General features: G+C 41.5%; 1 protein-coding gene across 1 annotated transcript in view; it reads left to right on the top strand.

Annotated features, from left to right (window-relative positions):
* Positions 1–22,721, top strand: part of EYS (eyes shut homolog) — a 1,269,973-nt gene that overhangs the window by 1,221,953 nt on the left and 25,299 nt on the right. The window contains exons 35-36 of the mRNA XM_075126509.1: positions 4,151–4,325; positions 16,797–16,969. Of these exons, the coding sequence (XP_074982610.1) occupies positions 4,151–4,325; positions 16,797–16,969 (348 nt within the window). The remainder of the gene's footprint in view (positions 1–4,150; positions 4,326–16,796; positions 16,970–22,721) is intronic.

Raw genomic sequence — 22,721 nt, 5'->3', positions numbered from 1 at the left:
GACAGAAGACCTAGAGTTGGAGGGGAAAGAGACATGACATGGGCCCAATAGAGCAGGAAGAAGTCTGGATGTGGGTGGGAATTGGAGAAAAGAGCAGACTGGCGTGGTGTGTGAATGGAAGAGAGACAGTGGTATAGAAAAGAGGAGGACACAAAAGAGAGTAGGGAAAAACAGTGAAGATAAATATATGCAAGGGGAGAAAATATGTGAGTAAAAAGCCTGTACTCTATGAACCAAAAGGTTTGCTGTCTGTACTAACTAAATATTTGGAACATGAGATGGGGTGCTGGAACAATTTGTACAATGAGGGTGCTGACAGCCATTGAACCAAACTGTAAACCCTGCATATAATGGAATCAAGCTAAGGGGTGCAACAGCACCCCCAGTACTTTCCAGCACCTATGACCTGAGAAATGACCACAATCCACACAGCTTTTGCAGTGTGGCACAATGTCTTAAGAATGTCTAAGGTGATACATGCTCCCTATTCTGCACACTTATTTATATAGGCCCCCTCATCACCTGACTACTCAACAATGTGAAGAACTAGGTGTTAAAATTCTACACAATGTGTAATTCATTAGTATTTAACATAGCATAGAATCATAGAATATCAGGGTTGGAAGGCACCTCAGGAGGTCATCTAGTCCAACCCCCTGCTCAAAGCAGGACCAATCCCCAACTAAATCATCCCAGCCAGGGCTTTGTCAAGCCTGACCTTAAAAACCTTAAAGGAAGGAGATTCCACCACCTCCCTAAGTAACCCATTCCAGTGCTTCACCACCCTCCTAATGAAAAAGTTTTTCCTAATATCCAACCTAAACCTCCCCCACTGCAACTTGAAACCATTACTCCTTGTTCTGTCATCTGGTACCACTGAGTACAGTCTAGATCCATCCCCTTTGGAACCCCCTTTCAGGTAGTTGAAAGCAGCTATCAAATCCCCCCTCATTCTTCTCTTTCGTAGACTAAACATCCCCAGTTCCCTCAGCCTCTCCTCATAAGTCATGTGTTCCAGCCCCCAATCATTTTTGTTGCTCTCTGCTGGACTCTTTCCAATTTTTCCACATCCTTCTTGTAATAATATCCTTCTTGTAATTAAATCCTGCTATAATATGCTTATGCCACTCTTCTGTAGATATCTGGGAATCTGGCACCTGTATAAGGGAGAAAACTAACTGCAGAATTTACAGTAGCCTGTCTTCCATAGAATCATAGAATATTAGGGTTGGAAGAGACCTCAGGAGGTCATCTAGTCCAATCCCCCTCTCAAAGCAGGACCAACACCAACTAAATCATCCCAGCCAAGGCTTTGTCAAGCTGGGCCTTAAAAACCTCTCAGGATGGAGATTCCACCACCTCCCTAGGTAACCCATTCCAGTGCTTCACCATTCTCCTAGTGAAATAATGTTTCCTAATATCCAAAATAGGTCTTTAACCTCCTAAATGCCAGCAATTGCCTACGTCACTGGAGCATGAAAAGGTCCCTGTGCTCTACCAATTCTTAGTAGCTAAATAATCTGGCCCAAGGAAGAAATCCAAGACCACAAATAGTAAAAAGGATTTGAAAGTCAAATGTCCTAGTGATGAATGGGTACATAAATGCAACCAGATCAGAATTACATCCATACATTTTAAGAATAGAGAAATTACATTCAATTTTAGTCCCAGCAAGGATAGGAGGCCTGAATGGGTGCATACGATAAATAGAATGTTGATGATAAATACCCAGACTGAGACAGACAGTGGAAATATTTAGTATGTTCTCTGTAACTGTTGAAAGTGCGCAAATACTGGCATTGGGTAAACCCCTTGGCATACATCATCTCTATCACTTGCAAGTCTTCTTCCTCTATGATTTCAACAAATCATGCAAAATTAAGGTAGTGCCTAATCCCTGCAGTGCTGAATACCTGCCTTTCCCATTTCAATAAGTGCTGTGAGTATTCAGTATCTCTTAAATTTAACTGCTACAAACCAGTTGAAAAAGGTATGTCCCTGCACAAAGTTACACCGATTAACCAGAGCAGTTTAAAATTGGACCTGTAATTTAAACCAGTGAATGTTTGAGAGTAGCTCAGGGGTAAAATTTTCAAAAGTGCCCCAGGCCCAGATTTCTAAACATACGTACGAGTTGCTCTGATCATCACCACAAGGCCTAAATGGCTAATTCCCATTTTTGAAAATGACTTAGGCATCTAACTACATTTGTGATCTGGGACCAAGTCCCACTGAAATCAATGGTAGTTAGGTGCCTAAATACCATGCCTTAGATGCTTAGAGCTAGATCCACAAAGGTACTTAGGCACCTAACTGTCTCCTTAGGTGCCTACATCCAACATCAAGCGGAAAGGTCCTCTCATGGATCAGTAAATGATTAAAAGACAGAAAACAAAGGGTAGGAATAAATGGTCATTTTTCAGAATGGAGAGAAGTAAATAGTGATGTCCCCCTGGGATCTATACTGAAACCTGTGCTGTTCAACAGATTCATAACTGATCTAAGGGTAAACAGTGAAGTGGCAAAATTTGCAGATGATACAAAATTACTCAAGATAGTTAAATTCAAAGCAGACAGAAGAGTTATGAAGGGATCTGCCAAAACTGGGTGACTGGGCAACAAAATGGCAGATATAATTCAGTGTTGATAAATGCAAAGTAATGCACATTAGAAAACACAAACTCAACTATACATACAAAATTATGGGATCTAAATTAGCTATTACCACTCAAGAAGGGGAGCTTGGAGTCATTGTGGATAGTTCTCTAAAACAGTTGCTCACTGTGCAGTGGCAGTCAAAAAAGCTAACAGAATGTTAGGAACCATTAGGAAAGGGGTAGATAATAAGACAGAAAAGCTCATCATGCCACTATATAAATCCACGGTAGGCCCTCACTTTGAATACTGCATGCAGTTCTGGTCACCCCATCTCAATAAAGATATATTAGAATGGGAAAGGTACAGAGAAAGGCAACAAAAATTATTAGGGATATGGAACAGCTTCTGTAGGAGGACAGATTTAAAAAGCTGGGATTTTTCATATTGGAAAAGAGATGATTAAGGAGTGATATGATAGAGGTCTATAAAGTTGTGAATGGTGTGGAGAAAGTGAATAGGGATGTGTTATTTTCTCTCTCACATAACACAAGAACCAGTGGTCACCCAATGAAATTAATAGGCAACAGGTTTAAAACAAATAAAAGGAAGTACCTCTTCCTACAATGCACAGTCAGCCTTTGGAATTCACTGCCAGGGGATGTTGTGAAGGTCAAATTTATAAAGAACTAGATAAGCTCTTGGAGGATAGGTCCATCAGTGGCTATTAGCCAAGCTGATCAGGGATGCAAGCCCATGCTCTGAATGTCCTTAGCTTCTGATTGCCAGAAGCTGGGAGTGGATAACTTGGGATGGATCAGTCAATGATTGCCTGTTCTGTTCATGCCTTCTGAAGCACCTGGCATTGGCCACTTTTGGAAGACTGGATCTTTGGTCTGACCCAGTATGGGCATTCTTATGTTCTTATTAAAGTACCACTGACTTTCTCAAGATCACTGCTCTGCTGCTGCCTGACCCTATATGTGCCTACATTTCTGCTGTTGGACATGCACAAAGCTGCTCAAGTCCTGACACCACTCCATAATTAAGCTTCTCAGAGACCTTCCTCATACCTAAACCCTGGGGGGGGGGATTCTCAAATTAGGCATTCTCCTCATAGCTCACCCATGAGGCCCAATCAGATAGCCATGCTCAGAGCACACCTAACTCACACAAAAGACAGCTGGCAAGGGCGAGAATAAGTCTCAAAATATCCAGTAGCCAGTACACTCACCTGGGACACATGAGACCCCATTTCAAATCTCTTGATTTGGAGCTGGAACTTGAACATGACTTTCCCACATCTCAGGTGAGTGCACCAGTCATTGGGCTATAAAGTCACTCTGTCTGGCTTACTGACCTTTTAATTGTTATACATAGTGGAACAGCTTCAACAGGGGAGACTGAGAGAAACACAATCCAGAATACCCTACAGCTGGGGCCACCCAACCTCCTGCATAGCAAACACAACCATACTCCTACTTCTTTTGTTTTGACTTTCTGTTTGTATTTTGAGGCTTATTCCCTTCCCTTTTCTTTTCTTTTCTTTTTCCAGGGTGTATTTTTGACATAGAAGTTCGGACTGGAAAGGATCACCGATTTAAATCACCAGGTATTCCAGAAGGCCATCCCAATGCAGGTCGCAGTGTAGGACAATGTGAAGATTCCCCATGCAGTTTAATAAAATGCAGAAATGGTGGAATGTGCATGGAAAGTGGCTCTACCGTTTAGTGAGTATTATTTCAGTGTGCAGAGTAACAGCCGTGTTAGTCTGTATTCGCAAAAAGAAAAGGAGTACTTGTGGCACCTTAGAGACTAACCAATTTATTTGAGCATAAGCTTTCGTGAGCTACAGCTCACATGAAGTGAGCTGTAGCTCACAAAAGCTTATGCTCAAATAAATTGGTTAGTCTCTAAGGTGCCACAAGTACTCCTTTTCTTATTTCAGTGTACTAAAACATGGAAGTGCTATATCTGAATGTTCATAGAGTGAACATCTTTATTTAGCCTTGAAAATAAAAATGGAAATTCACGTTACTTATAAAGAAAAAAAATATATGTTGGAGGACTGGTTGGTTTAGGGCCTGGTTAAGGTACACAGAGCATGTCAACATTTTTAATACTGAAGTATTAAAATAATAAATATTGTTTTTGTTGCGTGAGACTCTCAAAAGTGCTCAGCATTGTCTAACTGTGCTCTGGTTAATGTTATTGGGAGTTTTATCATTCACTTTCAGTGAAACAGAATTAGGCTCACCCTCAGTGATTTTGAAAATTCCAGCTACAGTTAGTTATTAGTTGACATAACCAAACATGTAAAAACAAGTAAAGATGTATTGCTATCCCAAAGAAGAGGCACTCTAAATGTAATATGCCTGTTACAGCCCTGGCTGAGTTCCACTTCCAGAGGGTCACCAGGCTGTTATAACTAGACCCAACCATTGGACCCTCCACCATGCTTTCACATCACCTGGATCCAAGCAGTGTCCAAAAGTTCTTGGCCTCTAGGGCATGCTCCCAGGATACAGACTCCCAGTCTGGCACCCCTCCTTGGGATATGAGACCCCCACAGTCCACCTGCCCTTGACCATGAGACCAGTGCATGTTCTCCCATAGTCCACCTTTGTGGGCACTCTGGATTACAGTTTAACTCTTTGAGGACTCATGGCAGTTAAAGTAAGAAACATAGGTTTCACAAAGGAACATCTTAAACACACTCTTTACTCATAGATATCACAAGAGTTACAGATCCAGGCAAAACAACAAACTCCTGAACACAATCCCCCTTAGTATGGTCTCACCCCTTTTTGTGAGTCTCTACGTTTGGTCCAAGTTCTTAAGGGAGGCCACATCCTCCTGCCTCCACTCCTCCTGGTGAGTCTTCTGGTTCTGGTGATTAAATGGCTCTTCTTGCTCAGCAAGCATGTCACTTTTAAAGTAGTCTGTGACTTTCCTTCTGCTGGAATTTTCAAGGCTTCAACCCCATATGGGATTGCTGACAGAAAATCATTAAAAGTCAATGGCTATGGCTGAACAGGGTTGAGTTATTCAGTGTTGATGATTCTTTGATGGCCCTGTTTCAGTTCCCCAAATATAGCCTCTTTATATTAAAAACAGACATTTTAATCCACACTGAAGGTTACAATCATAATTGCCGTATAATAAAGAGGAATTCATAATTGAACACAGACATATTCCTTAAACTGTTACAAACATATAAGAGGTGAAGCTAATAAACAGCCAAAAAAAACAAACCTCAAAAAATGGAATGGAGAATGTGGGCAACAGCTGGGCTATCAACAATATACATGAATGCTGTGATGGTTTTGTCAACTAATTATGGGATTGGGGTTTACTTTTTCCTTTTCTTTACCTCAGGTTTCATAGGCAAGATGGTAGAAGTGAGATTTTAGGAAAATTTGAAAGAGGTAATGGAGGATGGTATCTTGGAGAAGGAGGTTCTATTTCCTGATGCATCATAGACTTCCTACATGACCTTAGGCAAGACACTTGTTTCTCTGAGCCTGTAAAATTGGGATAATAGTGCTTCCCCACCTCATAGGGATATTATGAGGATAAAAATATTAACGATTGTGAGGAACTCAGATACTATATTGATAGGGGGCCATATAAGTACTATGATAGATTAACTGAGTCTATCTGTACAATGATTTGTGATTTCCTATCCACTCTGGGAAGAAACTCCTGTTGAATGGAAACTAAAGACCTCTTGTTCCAGATGTTGCAACCAACCAGTGTGATTAAATGTTATAAAATGCCTGGGGTGAGCTGCTTTGTGTGGAAACAGGCCACTTTTTAGATTTCATTATTGCAGCTGTAGGTCAGCACTTTAATTATAATGAACCTTGGTTTTGCAATAGTTTATAACTCAACTGTAAAAATTTTGCTCCATGAGGAAACTTGGTTTTAAAGGCATTTACTGGGAGAAGATGATTAATTTTTACTTCCAAAAGGAGGCTTTGTTCATTTATTAGATACCTAATATAATTTTCTACAAAGATGTACTGATTTAAATCACTTAAGACAACATGACACAGGAAAAAGGATACATACATTTTACACAATAAACTCTGTGTATGCACATCATGTATGTAAAATGTAGCCATACAGCTCCAGAAATCAAACAATATGGTGTGAGAGAAAAGGATTGCACTTGTGACAAAACCTGTGCTGACTTTGTGCTGGTGTTTTATCCCTAAAAATCCTGCAGAGCAGCAGTCTATTTGTGATTTGGTTCTAGTTGCTCAACCATAGTACATTCCTATACTAAGTGTCACAACACTACTGGCACAAGTGCAGGATCTTGCCCGATCCCTCCAGAGCCACAAAATCCTCATCACCATCTACGTTTCGCTCTTTCTGAAGAGCAAAGCCTCAGAAAGCCATTTTAAAGCTTCATTTTCATTTACAGAAGCATATGTGAAAAGCGGTCAGTTGCCAGCCAAAAAGACACAAGTGGCCAAAAAAGTGGGCTGAAGCCAGAAACCCTGGCAGCCTGCTCCAAGCTGCCCACCTGCAATCTCTCTGCTCAGCAGCTCTTGTGGCTCTGTTCTGAGTCACACTGCTCTCCAACATTCCTGAGGAACAGAGAGCCTCTGTCAAGTGTGCATGTGAGTGGAGGGAGGCAGCAGTTGGGGAACATTTGGAGAGAGGACAGAAAGCCAAGGTGATGGTGGGAGCTGTAGCTATATTGGAGGGTTTGATACTATGGGGATTTCATGTACCTTTTAATATTTTTGAAACTCCAGCTTAGGTTATGGCTTGTGCTAGTGTTACATTGATTTTCACTTATCATGGTCCCTACTAAAGAGCACCAGTCTGTTGTATTAATTCAGATGGAATAAATGTGCCCTAAGATTCAAAAATATTAACATCACCCAGTCACTGTCCAACAAAAAACAGTTTTAAATAAGGTTGGGGGTTTGGGAGACAGAGACCTCAGCCTGCTTAGTACCATGACAAACACACTATTAAAAAATCATTCTATTAAATATACATAAAAAGCAGGAAAACCAGTTAAAGCACTTGAAGTGTAAATACCATCCACCCACATCAATGGGCGAGGAAACTTGATGGGGCTGGAGGTCCCAGCAGTAGGGGAAGGAGACACTTGCCAAGGGACAATAGAGAGCTCCTACCTCTGGGAGGCTCTGGCACCCATTGGCTGGCTGGGGTGGAGGAGTTTTGATTTGAAGCACTTGGAGGAGAGGAAGGCGATCAGGAACAGTCAATATGGATTCATCAAGGGCAATTCATGCCTGACAAACCTGATTGCCTTCTATGATGCGATAACTGGCCCTGTGGATATAGGGAAAACAGTGGATGTGATATATCTTGACTTTAGCAAAGCTTTTGGTACGATCTCCCACAGTATTCTTGCCAGCAAGTTAATGAAGTATGGATTGGATGAATGGACTATAAGGTGGATAGAAAGCTGGCCAGATTGTCGGGCTCAGCGGGTAGTGATCAACGGCTCAATGTCTAGTTGGCAGCCGGTATCAAGCGGAGTACCCCAAGGGTCGGGCCTGGGGCCAGTTTTGTTCATGTCTTTGTTAATGAGCTGGATGATGGGATTAATTGCACCCTCAGCAAGTTCGCAGATGACACTAAGCTGTGGGGAGAGGTAGATATGCTGGAGGGTAGGGATAGGGTCAAGAGTGACCTAGACAAATTGGAGGATTGAGCCAAAAGAAATCTGATGAGGTTCAACAAGGACAAGTGCAGAGTTCTGCACTTAGGAAGGAAGAATCCCATGCACCTCTACAGGCTGGGGACCGACTGGCTAAGCAGCAGTTCTGCAGAAAAGGACCTGGGGATTAGAGTGGACGAGAAGCTGGATATGAGTCAGTAGTGTGCCAAGAAGGTAAATGACGTATTAGGCTGTATTAGTAGGAGCATTACCAGCAGATCGAGGGAAGTGATTATTTCCCTGTATTCAGCACTGGTGAGGCCACACCTGGAGTATTGCGTCCAGTTTTGGTCCCCCCACTACAGAAGGGATGTGAACAAATTGGAGAGAGTCCAGCAGAGGGCAACGAAAATGATTAGAGGCCTGGAGCCACATGACGAATGAGGAGAGGCTGAGGGAACTGGGGTTATTTAGTCTGCAGAAAAGAAGAGTGAGGGGGGATTTGATAGCAGCCTTCAATTACCTGAAGGGGGGTTCCAAAGAGGCTGGAGCTTCGCTGTTCTCAGTGGTGGCAGATGACAGAACAAGAAGCAATGGTCTCAAGTTGCAGTGGGGGAGGTCTAGGTTGGATATTAGGAAACACTATTTCACTAGGAAGGTGGTGAAGCACTGGAATGGGTTACCTAGGAAGGTGGAGGAATCTCCATCCTTAGAGGTTTTTAAGACCCGGCTTGACAAAGCCTTGGCTGGGATGATTTAGTTGTTGGTGGTCCTGCTTTGTAACCCCTGCACTGGAACTAATTAAATGCCTGGTATAGGCGAGTATGGGTGATGGGTGAGTAGCACCCCTCTCCTGTGTTAAAATTTAATAAAAGTTGCGGCTTGCTGCTTAATTCCATGCATATGTCTGTGCTCATGTTGCTGCTATGTCCATATCAAAGTATTAAGTAAGGTTTTAATCTTAACTTCCCTTTAGCAGGAAAGTCTTTAAAGGGGAACAAACATCCCTTGTTTGACATCACTTATGTGGTATTAAGGGTGGTAACTTCTCTCCTTTTGGGGAAAAGAGAATTTAGTTGAGATGGGCTTGAGATGTTGTTGCTGCTGGTGTTGTTACAGTCCGACCCCATTTCTTGGAAGACAAAATAAGACCACAAAGAAAGAAAAGAAAAGAAAATGTAGCTTCTGATTCTGGTGTTGACTTCCATTTGCAGTCTCGCTGCTGGAAAAACCCAGGCACAACCACTCTCAGACCTGGCAAACTCATACCAGCCTCAGGCTGTTCAGGGCATTGCTTTTACATGCCTCTTTCCGGTCACTGGCTTAAATCAGTGTAGCAAAATATACAGTCTTGGCCAACCAACCCAGACTCTTATTAAATAGAAGGTTTCAGAGTAACAGCCGTGTTAGTCTGTATTCACAAAAAGAAAAGGAGTACTTGTGGCACCTTAGAGACTAACCAATTTATTTGAGCATGAGCTTTCGTAAGTGAGCTGTAGCTCACGAAAGCTCGTGCTCAAATAAATTGGTTAGTCTCTAAGTTGCCACAAGTACTCCTATTAAATAGAAGGCGAGAGAGCAGAAGGTCAGACTAAATTATCATGATGGTCCATTCTGGCCTTTGAGTCTATGAGAGGGATAGGAGAGAGGAAAAAAGAGAAGAAAAGGACATACTGTGTGGGTGGGGATCCAACCAACACTGGTGATGTGGTGAGGGCCTCTGGCGCCCTCTCTCTGGCCCAGTCTGCTCAAGACATCTTTCAGGATTGGGATGAAGAAGGTCTAGGGGCCCAAAAGATGGTGTGAGGGGGATGGCAGCCATGATGGTGAAGCTCACTCCCGTAGCCAATTTTTCTCCCCAAAGTCATGTTCTTTAAAGACTAAAAAAGGAGTGATGAGTAGAATAGTTCACCCCTCACCCCCAATTATTTTTGCCACCAATTAGGCTAGCTTTTAGCACACCAATTTTGGTTCAGTGATTTCAGACTCCACCCTTTTCTTGTTTACCAAGTGTGATCTTAACACAAGCCTTGAGCTATATCAACAGGCCTTTCTGTTTGTTTAGACATACTCAGTACACATGTGTGTGTCTTTTTAATGTTACTTCAATCGTTTCCTAAACAATTACACTCCCTGAATCCCCCTTGGCCCCAGAAAGTGCAGCACCTTGACAACGTGGCAGCTGTATAGCTCTTGTGTGATTCTTGTCGGTGTACAATATCCGATAGTACCAGCTTACACAGGCTCTGTGGGTGCTTCTTTCTCTTTTAAGATCATCTGTGGCCCTCTGAAGAGGGTGTCCTTTGGGAAATTTGGTTTGTGTTCAAATATTTTGCGTCTCCTGAAAATGATTTCCCTCTGGAGATTTTCTTGTTGCTGGTTTGAGCTATTTCTGCACTTTGCCCACACCTCCACCTGGGAAGAATGTGCAGTGCAGTTAAATTGGAGATTCAGTTGCTATGGGGATGGTGCTTCAGATTTAAGTAGCAGCAGAAATGTACAGCATTTTCTGTGATCTTTCAGTTAAACTTTACATTCCAGTCAGCAGTAGGGCAGCCACATGTGTTTTAAGTAAATAAAGACCCACTATTTGAATTATACGACTTTTTTTTTAAGGGGCATTAATACATGTCAGTGTTCTATTTGTGGGCCAAAGTTGTATACATTAGAAGATCATATATTTGCATCACAGTCTATGATGCCTTGCATGATTCCTGCTGAAATAGGGAACAAAGTATGTGTTTGCCCAGGACAAGAGACTTTAGGCCCCATCAGGGATACTCGTAAAATGAGGCATTTGCATTTTGATCATTAGAAAGAGCCCTTTTTGATCTGATTCCAGGAGTGGGGCCTATATGTTTATAGGTAGAAAAGTGAAATAGAATCCCTCAGTGTAATTATTATGATTAGATCTGGTAGGAGGTCCCACTTTTATTCAGTATATTTAATAGGTCTCCAGATTAAGGACCATTGGTTGCCTTTACTCCCCTTATACAATGCCCATTCATTTGAATAATCATTGTGTATGTAGACTGAGAGCAGTACAAGGTTGGTATACCCCTACACTGGTTGAGGTGAGTCTGTTTCACCACTTAGCGTTTCTTCTAATCAGTGAAGATCAGTAACCTAGATGGCAATGGGGCATCTGTTTCTGGCATTACAACTGCTTCACTTTTTTGTATCGTATCTTACTCCAAGTGTGTCATTTGAGTAATATCAATCTGCTTTTTTACTTACACAATGAAAAGAAAAAAGTCACATACTTTGAGGTAGAGATTTCAGAAGCCTTTATTTTCTCTTTAAGTGTCAGTTCTGCAGCCCTTCAGACTGTTCTTTGTTTACAAATAGTGATGTTTTCCCTCAGAATGCATTTCTCTCTCCATGCTCCATCTTTGGTTGACTGTCTTCCCACAATGTTCTAGTTCAGCATTCCCACAACAGGTTCCAGCTCCTCCTGGGGGATTCCTCAGCGCTCCTAGGCCAGCCAGGAGATATAATCCCTCCAGCACATCCTGGGTCAGCCTCCAGGCCTCCTCCCAGTGGGACATACCTGATAGAGTTCCAAAGGAAGCCTCCCAAGGGTCATCCTTATCAGGTGTCTGAACCACCCTGATTGGCTCCTATCAATCCGGAGGAGTAGCAGCTCTACTTCAAGGCTCTCCTGAAAGCTGAGCAGCTCACCATGTCTCGAAGAATAAGTCCAGCCACGCTGTGGAGAAACCTCATTTCCACTGCTTGTACTCGTGATCTCATCCTTTCGGTCATTACCCAAAGTTCATGACCATAGGTGAGGATGGGGACATAGATCAACCTGTAAATCAAGAGCTTTGTCCAAGAACTCAGCTCCCACTTCACTGCCATGGATTGGTACAGCACCCACATCACTGCCGCAGTCACACCAATCCGCCGGTCGATCTTCCACTTACCATCATTCGGGAACAAGACTCCTAGATACTTGAACTCTTCCACTAAAGGCAGCTGTTCCCCCCTCACTTGGAGAGAACAGTCCACTTTCTTCTGGGAGAAGACCATGACCTCTGATTTGGAGGTGCTGATTCTTATCCCAGCTGCTTCACACTTGGCAGCAAAACATTCAAGTGCACATCAGAGATCACAGTCTGAAAAAATTAAACGTTAAATTTGTAAATCCAGAGTATGGATTTTTAAAATCTCTTAGGTTCCTGCACACTATTGTTGAGATATTTTCAAAATATATGTATATGATATATATTTATTATATGTTTATAGATATATTTACTATCTATCAACAATAACTGCTGTTATATTTACAAAACGTGTGTGTGTGTATTAATAAGGTGAACCTACATCATGAAGATGCATGGTGAATAGGAATAAATGTGGAAGGATCTGGTAGAGAAAAAGCTGAGAGATTTACTTAAGTCTTTCTCTGAAAATAGGGGGAGGTGCTGACTATGTCAGTTCAGTTTTGACTTTTTGCAGATTATAACTTTTTATTTCCCAGAATACCTTTCTATGGGTCAGATTGTAATATGCTTACTCAATTTAGGTAGAACATAAAATTATCACAATATGGCCAAAATTTTTGCTGCTGTGATGCTGTGTAGTCTGTCTTTTCCGTAGACTGTTTCCAAATTCCAAAAAGCATACAAGAGGTTCATAAAGGAGGTTCTCGGGTTTTATAAAATCTTCCCATTCCTAATTACCGCAAATTGCATAGTTTGTGTCCTGGCTTAACACAGATGATGTATGCCTACTATTCAAGAAGTAATGTACAGCGCTGCTTTCTAATAAATTATACATACTTCTTGAGATATTTCCAAATTCCTTTCACAAAAGTACAATTAATATTTAAGAGCCTCTTATCCTAAAGAGAAGAAATCTGCAATCAAATTGAATTAATGTACAATAATATATGAATCATTCTTACTTAGGAAAGCACTGATCTCATGACTTTCAGTGATTAAACCTGTTAAATCTTTTCACCTGTTTGAGTAAATATGAGAGGATCCCTGGGGTATTTGTTTGTCTGTGATTAACTATGACTTGTTTTCTTTGATTCCCGTTCCTATCTAACAAGACACACTTTCAAGGAAGATGTGTTTAATGGAAGCAGCTGTTCTAAGAACAGAAAAAGCCATAAGACACAAGGCACAATATTACACCTTGTAGGTTACTGCTATATAGGAACCAGGAAATGCAGCACAATTGCACAAGCTTCTATGATGTAAGATACAGACTTGGTATGAAATTAATAAAGACACATTTTGGAAGATATTGAATAGATTAGATACATTATACTTTAGTTATGGGTCCCAATTTGGCAGTGACATACAGAGGCCCAGCTCTCCTTGACTCAAACAGGACTTGTGCTGCTTACTTCAGAGCTGAATTTGGTACCTGGTATGGTCCCTTAAACCTCTGAAGTCACTGTATGAGGATATTTATACTGTGTGTTAAGAGTGTTGTCAGGTATGTAAGTGGCAGGGCTAGGTGAACTGGTTCAGAAACGCATGACACCCTGAAATACGAACCAAAGTGCAAACGTTACAAAACTTGAACCTGTATCTGAAACTTCCAGGATCCGTCAGTCCAAAGTGATCTTTTTGTTTCATACCTTTGGGGGTTGTGTGTTTGAGAGCTCCTTTCTCCTTTCACATCTGCCTTGTGCAGCACCTCTCTTAGAATGAAGGCCCCCTGCAAAACAGGAGATTTCAAAATTACCCAATGTGCCCTGAAGCATATTTTCAAAGTTTCAATTGTATGGAGAAGAATCTACAAATAGGGAGACTTTCTGCACTCCAGAATATGCCACCACAAAATGATAGAGTTGTGGGAAATGGGCACACAAAGTTGTCCTCCCCAAAATCTAAAGAAGCAGGATTGTGGAGGAGGCCACTAGCCCGCACCATCTAGCTAACTCTTAAAGAAACAGAAATGAGGAAGGAATGGCCTGAGAAATCCAGGCAGTGATGAAGTAGCAAGCCACTGCATTTCTCCCTCCCCACCCCAGAAAACAAAAACAAACAAGAACAGGACATAGATGAAACCCCAGGTCTGCAGGATGGAGAGGAGCTAGGTAGTGAAAGGAATTGGTGGTACCTATTGTCTGGGGAGACAGGACACCAGCAATGATTCAGATAATGTAGTTAAGCATCAGAAATTGTAGCTGTTTCTCTGCACTGAAGCTGAATTCTGACTCTTTGAAGGTCTGCTCATTACTAATCAGGAAAGACAGACTGATCCCAAATCTCTCCACTTGCCTCCCTAAAGTGTGGCCAATTTTGAAGCTGGTTCCAGATCCAAATTTTGTGACTGGACCTCTCTCTAGTATGAGCCTGAACCAGAACCCAAAATCCACACAACTCTGAACTTTGGGAAAGTCTGGGTTCAAATCTACAACTAAATTGCTAAACTGAGGCACATCTGTCATATTATTATTGACACAGGGTGATGTGTGTTCATGGCACTTGACATGTATGGAAGAAGGAAGCTGATCAAATTCAACCCTCATGCAAGTAGGTTTAATCCCATTTAAATCAGTAGATCTAGTATTTCACTTTTAGGTTGCAAGAAAATGTTCTGATATACAAGTGTCAAAAAGAAATATGGTGTGAAGGGAGGTGGGGGAGAGAAAAAAATCCCTCTTATGAGTCCCAGCAAGTGCAGCCACAGCTTCCAGGTCCTTAGTCCATCAAAGCACAAGAAACAGACATTTCTATCTGCCACTTAGGAAACTAAATTACTTTCCTGCCTCAATGGTTTCTATGCATCAAAGCATAATGGTTAAGGATGAGAGAGAAAATACTCTAATGCTAAACTCTGATGAATTGAGGTGCTTTTGTTACTGTGAGGTCTTGTCCTCTTTTCCCTTTAATTTTAAGTAGCCATTTATCACTGTGAAGAGGTTGCAGGTAGTGGTTTGCTTACCTGTTGTCCTTTGCCCTGCAGGTTTAAAGAAACAATAATAGCAGTACTGTGCCATGTTCACAAAGTGTCTAGGAAATGAAAAATAGTTACAGATCATGCCTGAGATAAGGATATAGCTCTTGCCACTGTTTCAAAGATTCCTGGATGTCCTTTGCCTGTGAGCTGATTGAAGGAGACAATGTAGCTCAGCAAGTCTGAACAAATGTCTGGGGAAAGGACCAGTCAGAATCTATGTTCTATTCTTGACCTTGAATTTTACAGGCAACCACTAAAAGGCGTTCATTTAGAGAAACACTGAAATGTCATAAATCTGAGACAAAGTGGGACCTGAAGAAGAGCTCTGTGTACAATGCTTAATTTGAAATGAAAGCGGTGCCTGGGCTCAAGTTGAGCAGCTGCTTGCCAGGGACTCGGTTCTGAAGGCAGCGCAGTTGCCAGCAGCAACGCAGAAATAAGGGTGGCATGGTATGGTATTGCTACCCTTACTTCTGTGCTGCTGCCGGCGGAGGTGCTGCCTTCAGAGAATGGAGGCTGCTGGCCAGGAGCCCGGAAGTGCTGGGGCTAGGAACTGCCAAGCCTAGAGGTTCCAGGATTCAGCTCTGGCAAGCCCCGGCACAAATTAAACACTGTCTGTGTAGCTCATGTTTGTCTCTTTCACCAACAGAATTTTGGACCAGTAAAAGATATTACCTCACCCATCTTGTCTCTCTAATATCCTGGGAGCACTATGGTTATAACAACATGTCATAAAACTGCCACTGGATAATAAAATGCAAATTGATTTATGCATTCAAACTATTAAAAAGAATTCTGCTTTCAAGGAGAAGGTCCATTTTTAAATCTCTGTATCAAGCTCTACAACACTAAAACTGACTTTAATATGGACAACCAGCAGGATGGTTTGTTTTTCTTGTTTGAGCTGAGTGATTCCCCTGGCTCTAATTAAACACAGAGGTGGGAAAGGCCAGCAGCCGCTTACCTTTTCTTGGGTTCCCTCAGTTTGATGATGGCATTAATGACTGCAACTAGTAACTATATGCAACTTATGACACAGGCCTCTCCCTCCTTCAAACCCTTCCCCAGATCCCACTTCTGCTGTGCCTAGGAGAAGAAATCAGCCAACTAAGTGGCGAGCTGAGAGGCAGCCACAGAGCCTGATCTTACTACTTTTCCCTTGCGCCCACTTCATTATTTTCCCTTTCCCCCTTATTCTTTATCACACTTACTTATTGTGCCATGTCTTAATTTAGATTGTAAGTTTTCTGGGGTAGGGACCTTGCCTTCTTCTGTGTTTTGTATAGCACCTAGCAAAAAGGAGACCCAAGACTGACTGGCATTTCTGGATGCTAATACCACAGTACCAATAATAAAAAATTCAAATGTCCCATTAAATACAAACAGTGATCCCAGGCTGTTAGACTAAAACAAATATGATGTAAATTTGGGCTAATAGTTTAAAACTAAGCTGCCTAAAAATACAATCCACTGAGAGACTTGGCTACTTAACACCACTGAAAACCTCTGATTTAGGTGCCTAACTTTAGGCATCAGAGTCTGAAAATGTTGACTCCAAATGCTACTGAAACAATTGATTTGTTCAGGTAATAATGTTGCATTGTTTCCCCTCTTTTATGCACTGTAGCTGTGACTGCCCCACTGGATGGAAAGGAGCATTTTGCACAGAGACAGTTTCAGTTTGCGATCCTGAGCACAACCCACCACATCTCTGTGGAAAAGGTGCTACCTGTGTGCCACTGCCTGATGGATACGCCTGCCACTGCCCACTAGGAACCACTGGCGCCTTCTGTGAACAAGGTATGACAAAGCTAGTAGGTCTTTTCCTTGTTATCCATTTGAGGGGTTTTTTTCTCCAAAGGTTGATTTTTATTTGCATGGTTCATTTAGAGAGCAAATAAAATGACTGAAGGAAGGGAATACAAATAGAAATTGGACTTTTTTGGTTTCACTACCCCTCTGGCTGATCTGGACCCAGGCTAGTCAATAGCAGAGCTCCAATGGACTCCTGTGCCTGCGGGGTTATTCCCTTCCTGGACTGTGAAGTACTCAGAAACGTGGCGTTCCAGTGCTTCCCAAGCAGCTGAATGTATGAAACAGTAGGTGAAATGGCATGATCACAAAACACCCTCATGCGCCTAATAAACCCTTTATAGAAAATTCATCTTGGGAAGAAACTGTCCTTTCTTTGCTTTTGGTTCTTTTTAAAAAAAAATAAATAAATAAAAATAAAAATCAGTAAGTGTAAATGGCCAAACAAACAAGCACAAATGCAGGGGCCACACTTCCTAAAGACTTCAGACTCCAGCCTACTTTTAAACCACCTTTAAAAAGGTCCAGTAGATAGGGCACTGGACATGGAGTCAGTCGTCTCTGGGACCTTGGACAAGTCACAGCATCTCTCCGTGACTCAGTTTCTCCACCTGTAAAGTGGAGATAACACTTAGCCACTTAGATGGAAAGTGTGATGCACAAAGTCAGTGCAAAGTGTATTTCTTTCATAAATGAAACTAAGTGGCATCCCAGCCCTGTGTTAAAAAAAAACCTCTTAAAACCATTGGTTCTAACCCAGTGGTTGCTGACTCTGTGCTGACACTTATTTTCAATTCCCTCATTTTTCCAGGTCCTTAAAATTATTGGGCCAAATTCACACATCCTTTGTAAGTTTGTCAGAAAATGAGTGAACATTAGGCATTGTGAAAGCAGCAATGTGGTCTACCTGGCTTTATTCCCGTTCAGAGCCCCAGGAGTGCTGTACACTTGGGGTCTGAGTCTATGTTTCCCATTGACATTGATGGAAACATTCCTGTGGACTTCAATGGACATTGGATTAGGCCTCAGGATTAGAGTAATGTTAAAATAGGCAAACCTTTTTGAGCACATTCTGTTATTAGTTGCCAATCTCAGAGGAGATGTCAATGCACCCTTGCCTCCCTTTCGTTGAAAGGCTTTGAATCTGTCTGCTGCCCTCTCCCCCTTTAAAAAAAAAAAAAAAAGTCTTCAGCCTTGTTTTTCTCAGGCCCCTCTTTAGGACTCCTGTGAAGGGTTTTGTTTGTTTGTTCTTTACAGTACTTGCTGAGGCCTGGGCCTCCCTGGCTGAATCCACAGAGCAAACTGTGGGCACAGAACTGACTACACCACTCGCTACGTGAGTTGCGCTTCCCATCTGGAAGTTTGATTTGGGTCCAAAACTGAATTGCACGACTCAGGTGCAAATTTGCAGGCTCAAACTCTGCTCACAAATGGGAAACCACTTTCTGAAAAGTCATCGCTAAATCCCTCATTCCCTCTAGGAACACTGCTTGAAGCACTGACTCTGCTGCTGCAGCCTTTCAGGGGTCTTAGTATTAGCTCCTAAGCTTTGAATTTCCTTCTCATTGGGGGTTTATAATTATGATGCCATCTGGATTCAGGACAGCAGACAATATAGGAAATATGCTTCACACAATGCAGATAATTTAGCCTGTAGTAAGTCCAATGTACCAGGACTTCAAACAGGTTTTGCAGTGTACAGTACTGCAGGTACTCACATCCGAGCCATAGAAAACACCCAAGAGAAACTGTGCTCCTCGTAGTTTGTTATTCTCTTAATAAATCCTAAACCTCTAATTGGAAAGCACACAGGAAGGCATCTGTTATACAGTAAGGTTTTCTTCGGCTTTGGTATGAACTGGAATTACTATACTTGGCCAAAACCCTTTGACCTGCAATTTACCTTACTCTGGCAGAGTAGTGAATTATGATATTTTTTAAAGTAGAGTTTTCATTTTTAATGGATGGCAAACTGCTAAAAACCAGCTGTTTACCACGATTGAATATCTCTTCCCTGGAATGATGGTGTGTGTTGGATGAGGGGAAAAAGAGAGAACAAAGGGAGATAAAGTGATGGAGACTAATGAACACCAAAGGAAAGAAAGAGGGAATGAGGGAAAAGAGCAATGGAAATATATTTGGCATACAAAAAAAAACAAAAACAAAAAAAACAGTACAGAAGAACAATAAAAACAAGCAGGACATTGCCAGTGAACAAGGGCCAGTAAACACAGGGCAGTGACATGGGTCATAGGAGAGCAAGGCAGGCAAAGTCAGCAAAGATAGCGTACTGGACAAGCATGGGCTCATAAAAAATTATGCTTATGGTGACAGAGTTTTGATAATTTGGGCAATCCATCTGAGTACAATTTATGAATTTTGAGTTTCTTCATCAAGCTGCAAACGTCATTATGAATGTGGGGTTTGTTGGCCTTCTCTGTTAGCCTCCTATCTCCATGTTGGACTGAAACTCCAGTCGGTAGTAGCCCAGAGCTAACAATAAAGGGTCATTAAATGTTGATGGTCCTCCATTCAGAAAGAAAGACCTTGAGACAGAAGAGAGGCCCTTACCCAGGAGAACTGGTTTACCAGAGGAGAGGGCACCTGTCAATGAAATCATCAGGCAGGGGTCTGTGGTCACCTGCTAAGGCAGATTAGTATGTCTCAAGTAAAAGTAGGCTGATGGTTATAAGACAAAAGGTAACAGAGGGAGAAAAGACCAGAGATTGAATGTTATGGAGATAGGTTGTGTGCCGGAGGGTAGAGGGGAGAGATAATATCCTTAGAGAACTCTGGCCTGTGCCCAGAAAATTCTCCAGTGTGGGAACTGAGGGAATTGTGTACTGGTGTCTTTATTACTTTGTATGGATCAGTGTATTTGTCATGATAACAAGTAAAGAGTAATGGTGTTTTAGAATCCTGTGCAAAGTCTATCTGTATGTCTGTTGACTCTTTTTATGATGTACCCCGTGAGAGGTAAACAGTGAACCTTTGGTGGGATTCTGGGGAACATGAAAGAGTTGCTGGAGAGGCTAGGGGGAGACAGCACTGGTTTCAAGGCCTAAGCGATTGGACTTTGGGAGTCCCCATTGCCAAGAGGAGTAACAGACACGAGGTCTGTACCTAGAGTGCATGCCGAGAGGGGCAAAGCCAGTGCCTAAGCTCTACATAGCCCCAGTAAGATAAGATGAGGTGGGATTCAGGGTTCAGATCCTTCACAGTAGGCTGGCAGGTGTCCTACAGGGGGCGCTTTACCCGATCTGTGAAAACAGTTTGCACCGCGAATGTGAAAGATAGTTTAACTGAGCCTGACTGAAGTCATTAAACACACAGATATCATATCTAACAAGCACTAATACGTGTTTTGATGTGGAAAGAATCAAATGTCTATAGTTACCCATGTATTGTGTGCATAAGGCAACTGAGCAAAAAGTGTTAAAATCAACACATAACTGTTCTCAAAATGCTTTGCAGAACATTTGCATGTACAACAGATGAGTCAACAATACTACCAAGAGTGAAACAATTTCCCAAATGGAATTTGGACCTGACACAGCACAATAGAATGATAAAACTTGAGGTTGTAAGGACATAGCTGATTTACTATTGTACAGTTAAATCAGAAGCTGTATAAACCCAGGGAAAGCAGGATCATGGAAAATGCTCTTATTACTCAGATAGGCAAACTCTCACTGACTTCATTGCCTGAATAAGTACTGTGTGTAAATACTGAGCAAAGCCCTTAGAAGAATGCGTAAAGAATCAAATTAAAGCATATTTTTAAAAGAGGAAAAACTAAGACAAGCCTTCTTTTCACAAGCTTGAACAAACTAAGATTGTCCTCAGTGATGGTAGCACCCTTAGTTTTTAATAATGCTAATAGGAGCTGAGAGTGCTCAGCACTTACCAGGATCAAGCCCTACATATCTAATGGTAAAGTGATTTAAAGGAGTATGATTTATTTGGTGCTTAGAAACCAGAGCTGCTATAATGAAATAGGAAGGACCAAATCATGCAACATTAGAATCTTTTCTTAATGTTAACATCACCATTAGGACTTACTAGATACTGTGACTCAAGTATCAACAGATCATTCTGATCCAATAGCTTTAAACATCACAGCTATAATAGTAATACAAGAAATTGAGCCCAGCTGCTGGAGTGCAAAAGCATTCAGCCTAATATTGTCAGGGGCTGGCACTGTACCAGTTCTCAGTTACCAAAACCCTTGAGGACTAAGAATGTGAAAAAAGAAATTGAGCAAACTTCATAAAAGTGATGATGTTTTACAGAACACCAAAAGGGAATTTTATGTTAATAAAGTCTTGGTTTTATCATTTAACTACAACTTGGCAAATAAAGGAAATGGCCGGCACTAAACTATGTAGAATTTGAGAAAAATAACTTTAAACTGTAACCCAGAATAATAAGAAACTCAGGCTGGTCACTTCAATACCATTGCATTCAAAACAAACAAAATACTCCAATTCCCAGTACTTCAGCTGAAAGGTAGTGGAGTCTGCTGCATAACTGTGTGAAGGATGGGCTCTCCCTAAACCAAAATGGAACCAGATTGCTGGCAGGTAAATTTTAAAAGGTCATAGAGGAGTTTTTTAAACTAAGGACGGAAGGGCGCACGGTTCGGACAGACACATTGATTAAAGAGGATATGCTATATCCTAGTAAACAGGAGAGGATAGAAGTTGAGAAAATACAGGTAGGAACTGAAAAGAAACAGTAAAATGAAAGAGAGTCCCATTCAGTTACATCACATGAAGGCAAAAATCTAAATAGTGACAAATTTTATAGGTGCATATATACAAATGCAGTAAGTCTAAATACTAGGATGGGTGGTGGACTTGAGTGCCTGGTATTTAAATGAGGATATTGATATAGTAGACATCACAGAAATTTGGTGGAATGATGATAATCAATAATAGCAGGGTACAAAATAGATAGGAATGACAGAGTAGGTCGTGGGTATGGGAGTGGCACTATATGTAAAAGCAAGCATAGAGTCAAACATAGTAAAAATCTTTAAATGAACCAAACTATGTTATAGAATCTCTATGGATAGAAATTTCATGTTTGAATAATAAGAGTATAGCAGTCAGAATATACCACTGACCACCTGACCAGGATGGTAATTGTGAGATGCTCAAAGAGATTAGCAAGGCTAGAAAAACAGAAAGCCCAGTAATAATGGGGCATTTCAACTAGTCTCATATTGACTGGGAACACATCATCTCAGGACAGAATGCAGAGATAAAACTTCTAGACACCATTAATAACTGCTTCTTGGAGCAGCTAGTCCTGGAAGCTGCAAGGGGAGAGGCAATTCTTGATTTAGTCCTAAGTGCTCACAGGATGTGGTTGAACAGGTGAATATAGCTGAACTTCTTGGTAATAATGACCATAATGTAATTAAATTTAACATCCTTGTAGTGGGGGGAAAACCAAAGAAACCCACCATATTAGCATTTACCTTCAAAAAGGGGAATTATACAAAAATGAGGAAGCTAGTTAAATGGAAATTAAAAGGAAAAGTCACAAAAGTGAAATGCCTGCAAGCTGCATGGAAACTTTTTAAAAACACCATAATAGAGGCTCAAGCCCTAATAATAAAAAAAAACCTGTAAGAGGACCAATAAACCTCCATTGTAACAGTAAAAGAGGTGGTTAGGGACAAAAAGATATCCTTTAAAAAATAAAAGTCAAATCCTATTGAGGAAAATAAACT

The sequence above is a fragment of the Caretta caretta genome, chromosome 3 (genome assembly GCF_965140235.1).
Source record: "Caretta caretta isolate rCarCar2 chromosome 3, rCarCar1.hap1, whole genome shotgun sequence".
Taxonomy (NCBI): domain Eukaryota; kingdom Metazoa; phylum Chordata; order Testudines; family Cheloniidae; genus Caretta; species Caretta caretta.
Note: the sequence above shows the minus strand (reverse complement) of the source record. Positions and strands in the feature narration are given on the sequence as shown.